At 42.3% G+C, this 5,000-nt stretch overlaps 1 protein-coding gene across 1 annotated transcript in view; it reads left to right on the top strand.

Moving 5' to 3' along the window:
* LOC138014549 (collagen alpha-1(IX) chain-like) overlaps positions 1-5,000 on the top strand; it is an 11,418-nt gene that overhangs the window by 2,271 nt on the left and 4,147 nt on the right. The window contains exons 2-6 of the mRNA XM_068861661.1: positions 2,202-2,218; positions 2,743-2,784; positions 3,247-3,300; positions 4,244-4,332; positions 4,376-4,439. Coding sequence (XP_068717762.1) covers positions 2,202-2,218; positions 2,743-2,784; positions 3,247-3,300; positions 4,244-4,332; positions 4,376-4,439 — 266 coding nt within the window. The remainder of the gene's footprint in view (positions 1-2,201; positions 2,219-2,742; positions 2,785-3,246; positions 3,301-4,243; positions 4,333-4,375; positions 4,440-5,000) is intronic.

Below are 5,000 nucleotides of genomic sequence, written 5' to 3'. Positions count from 1 at the left end.
TTACATCTGTGATGACTGAAATCATCCACAATGCCGCCTCGGGTTTCACAGAGGTTCATTGAAGTTGTGCTCGTTCTGGCGACAATCTTTAATTGGGCTTTGATTTCATCAAGCTTATTGTGGACGTCTAAATGGTCCGAGGATAGTATCATTTTTGGCTCACGGAACAGCCATGTGTGTACTTTGTTGGACATACTCGCTGTTTTTCGTCATTCTGTTAGCTGAGAAGGCGACGGCTCGTAAGTATATTAAAATCATGTCCATAAGTGCATATTGTGTTGATATTACAGCTGTAACGTAAGCGAAGGGCATAAACTAACAAGATTGCTTGGGGGAAAAGGGATCTCTCTTCAGTGATTAGGGAAGTCTCAAGTGATAATCGAGTTCAATTGAATTTCCAAGTCTTCTCTATCAGTATCTGTACTGCAAAGCGCATTGTTTTGAACAGAAACGTCTTCTGGGAAATCAGTGCCGCAACTCAAGTATAAATATTCGGGTGTTCATAACGAGAAACAAAGAAAGTGAAATCAGTGTGGCAGTTGAATCCTCATCTGCAGTGCAATTTAAATGATCAAAAGCTCATTGTGTAAAGAGTTAAAGGAGCTTTATTTCAGAAAAACCTAGCTATCTTGTTGTCTTCACAGATATTACCAGCATCATTCGCTATATATCAGTGTGGATTGGCATGCTTTCGAAATCAATCCGGCACGTCTCATCAAACAAATCTACCTCGAGACATTATCCCATCTGGCTTCATGCTCCTTAATCCAACCCGCGCATCGTGTAGGAGCGAATCTTTTTTAGGACGGGGTGGGAGAAATAAGCAACTTTGCTGCATAAGTTTAGTCCGTAAATGTTAAGCAGCCGCCATTGTGAATTTCAGTGAACATTACTTGGACAATTTAAAAGTAGATCCCCACCCCTCAAAGTCAATAATGTATCCTTACTCACGGTAAGCCGTGAAAGCGCTCACCATTTTGTCATCACCGTGGAACGAAGGGTGGTCTTGTCATTTCAAATCTCCAAGATCGGACTTAACCTAATGCACTAGAGGACAATTTATGTCGACAATATTTCCCAGAAACACACTTATTCATGAAAAAGGTACGATTAAGCTGCAATCAACAGCGAAACATGTTAACCATCTTCTCAGCAAGCCTCCCCCTCCCCACCCCGGCTACGACTACGCTTGGTGCGGAGGGTGCCGGTGTCCTGTGTCTGTCTTACCTTATACGATTGTTGCGTAAAATATGGAATCGATCTCGCTCCCAATTTCGTTACAATTGTGACCCGCAATTAGTTGAAAATTCCTCAAAGGATGATATTTCGCAAAAACCCGACCTGTAGTATTGCAATAATTTAATTTTTTTCAGTTCGACAAATTATGCAGGCAGAGAGTACGATGTATATCGTGACAACATAACCAAAGCGGTTGATTGGGAATGATATAAGGACATCAATGAGGACATCAATTAAAACATCCTCGTGCAAAAATATCAGATTTATCCCACTGATGAAAGGTCAACTTAATAATTCGACGTTTCACATCATATTAAGACAGACCAGAAGCTCATTCCCCGGTTTCCACAATTCCTTTATATCTCTTTCTCAGACCGCCTGAATATGTTTTCGTAAATGGTTTGGACCCGGGTTTGAACCCAGGAGTCATATCATAATAAATTAAAGTACGATCGTCCGGATGAGGTTAGCTCTGAGAAGGACTGTTTGAGATGACATTGACTGTTGTCGAGTGACGTTTAGACAACTTGAGTGGCTCTGAAGATGACTTCTGCTTAGGTTGTCGAAACGCCAGTCAACGTCGACGTCATCCAAAACAGTCCTTCCAGGACTACACTCACCCGGAAGATCGTACTCTCCTTAATTATGAATATGTTTTGTACAGCCAAACCGCCTAGTATTGTCTCTGTTTATGCCACATATGCATAAATTACATAGGAAAAAAAACAACTAGAACAGGAATCTAATAATAGCCAAGTCTGATAAACTACCCCGCAAAGAAGAGTACTAGTTCTTCGTTGTTTTTTTAATCACGAGCTCCAAGCAACTTCATTATCCTCCACTTGCGTCATTTAGCCATGAGTCTCGCATACGGTTGGGGTTTATAGGGATACCAAATTGGAAAAAGCGAAAAACGCTGTATTTTAGGTACTAAACTTTTCATTTTTGTTTCATATCCCCAGAATCTATCAGTGCAACAGTAAGTATGGCATTCCGCATTGTTTGAACCACGTTGATAGATACAACAGGAACGGGAAAAATGAAAATCAATCAAACGACTGTTCCACATATTTTCAAGTTTGTCACAAGTCAAACACACCATTTTCATCCAATCTGTGAGGAGTTTGAAATTGCTTGTTCACGCTTTGTCACTGGGAAACCAGTGCATTTGCGCATGTGCAACACAAAGGCCGTAATTAAGAAATTAGCCAATAGCGGTATCACTAGACATGTTTCACCACGAGTTTTCGGCCCAAGGCCCAAGGCTGCCTTTTTCCGTTGGATGTCATCCTCGTTGCTTTTTTTGATCATTTAGCCGCTATTGGGAAGGATTTATTGTTACCATAAGTGAAGGAACCTGGAAGAAAATCACTCTACATTTGTTAATAAATCAATTTTTCCCTCCCCTGACTTCCACGACATCGCAAAGTTTGGAACGGGCTTACAAACCAAAAGTGGCTAGCTACACCTCTGAATTTTATTATGTTTTCTTAACCTAACCAGGTCATCGGTGCACCTGGGAATCCTGGATCGCCTGGGCGAAAGGTCAGTGGCCTTACGTATCGTACTGTCCTTGAATGATCACTAAGGGCGCTTTCCTTTTGTCACTGAGAACTGGCCGGTCAGACCCCATCAGTTTGCAAAGAAAATGCAACAATTTGAAGGAACATTTGCAAGATAATCCCTTGCATTCTTCTGGAGGAGTACATATCATCCTCGAATTGTGTTAATTTGAAGGCGTTATAGCCGGAGTTAGCCCTTTCAAATGCCCGGTCTGGCCGGTCAGTTTTGTCAAATGGAAAACGCCCCAAGTCACCAAAACAACCAACCAAAAGAAATGAGTAAATTCCAATGACAAGAGATCACAAATTACAAAGTAGACAACCAATCTAAGCCGAGAGCAAATAACAGCAGCTGGTGTTCACATGCCAATTCAATTTGATGTCTAAATTATTCTGCTCCATTCACAATTATTTTGTCATTATTATGTGCCTTAAATTGTCACAGGGGTCCGTAGGGCCACGAGGTACGCGCGGCAGAGCTGGACCCCAAGGACCGAAGGTAAATATACTCCCTTTACACCCTCATTACAATCTCGACCCCAGAGCTCTTTTCTTTTGCGCGTATGAGCTCTGGGGAATACTGATACAAAGTGTTTTCTCATTGGTTTTCGCAAAGAACGATGAAAAGCGTCTCTGGTTGGTGCATTCATGTTAGCACGAGGAGTGAGCAGGCGCCGTAAGGCTCAAATAGCCAATTTTTGGCTATAAGAACCCTTCGGCGCGTGTGTTCCTACAGAGAGTTTCCCAGAGCCTAGGGTCATGCGCAGACATAAGATCCGAGGCTCTGATGACGAGAACGACTACTATCCATAAAATGTTTGCGCATGCTCACCCTTTGTTGTCGTTGAACTCAACTGTCACGTGGACCTCTTTCGTTATGTTAACTCCAGCCTGAAAATCGCGGATTAGAATTTAAAACGTTCCCTCCTTGCTAGAAAGCTCACACCACTTTAGCAACTGAATTGGTCATTGCAAGTTTTCCAATTTGTTTTATTTGCAAATTTAACCATAGAGGTGTCAGTGAATAGCACTGCAATTTGAGCTGTGAACTCGACTCAAACTGATTCGAAAAGCACCAAATCTATTAAATGAGCTTATTTCTAAGGAATGCGTCTTGGCGATAGCTACAATAAGAGACAAAACTATAGAGACAGTTCAGAAAAAGAGGCGTTGCTACGCGACGGGAAAAGGAACGCCAGCATATCAATAATCAGCACCCTCTCCCTGCGGAATGTTAAATTTTTGCAATGAAAAGGAGGGGGGGGAAGAGGGATGAAAACAGTAAGACCAGGGATAGAGGAATGGATGACTCATTATTTGAAAACTGCCATGAATAAGTGTAAATAAGTGTAAATTCTTTGCAGCGGAAAGGTTAGATCAATGGAATGCCTGTTCCGACGATTTTTTCGTGTGGTTGACTCAGCTGATTGTCTTTTCAACAGGGTATCGGTGGAATTGGAGGTGGAGTTGGTCCAACAGGAGAGCCAGGACCTCCAGGCCCTCCCGGCCTTCATCAGCAAGTGGCCAACCGGTAAGGTATTAATAAGAACAGTACTGTGTCATTAAAATTGAAGAAAACCGATAAGAAGATTGCTTTCCTGTCAGAAATTATCCTGCGCAGTTGACATAACGGAAGAGGTGTGTGGAAGCCAATAAAATGAAAGGCAAGGAGGGGCACACATAGCGATGGCTAAACGTGCAAATGCCGGTGGAGAAAATGAGAAATGATTCGTTTGTTTCATCCAAATGGTCACCATGATTTAATTCGCAAACTCTCCCAGCTCTGCTCTATTTCCATTTGTTCCCACCTATGCGATTAAGATAGCAGACAACAATCCGGTTCGATTGGCCGATGCCATTTTTAGCTCGTGGAGAGCTATCGGGATGGTTCGTGAATCAGGCTGTCAGACGTAAACAATGAAATATTTGTAATCGATTTCTGATCGTCTAAAGTTCGGTAGGCGCATTTATGCATTCGTTAAATGGTCGTTAAGGCGGCAGGCGCATTCATGTATTCGTTAAATGGTCGTTAAGAATGCTCTTATTCGGCTACCAATGAAAGACGTTCAATGTAATGTATTACACTGCATTTGTAACCACTGTATAGGCTTGATAATTCGCTATATCACCTCCCTGACCAGGGTGATGTAGCAGCTGATCCAAAGATAACTCGCCATTGGTTTGCAACCCTGACCCCAA

The sequence above is a fragment of the Montipora capricornis genome, chromosome 1 (assembly GCF_036669925.1).
Source record: "Montipora capricornis isolate CH-2021 chromosome 1, ASM3666992v2, whole genome shotgun sequence".
Classification (NCBI taxonomy): Eukaryota; Metazoa; Cnidaria; class Anthozoa; order Scleractinia; family Acroporidae; genus Montipora; species Montipora capricornis.
This window is presented reverse-complemented; position numbering and strand designations above follow the sequence as displayed.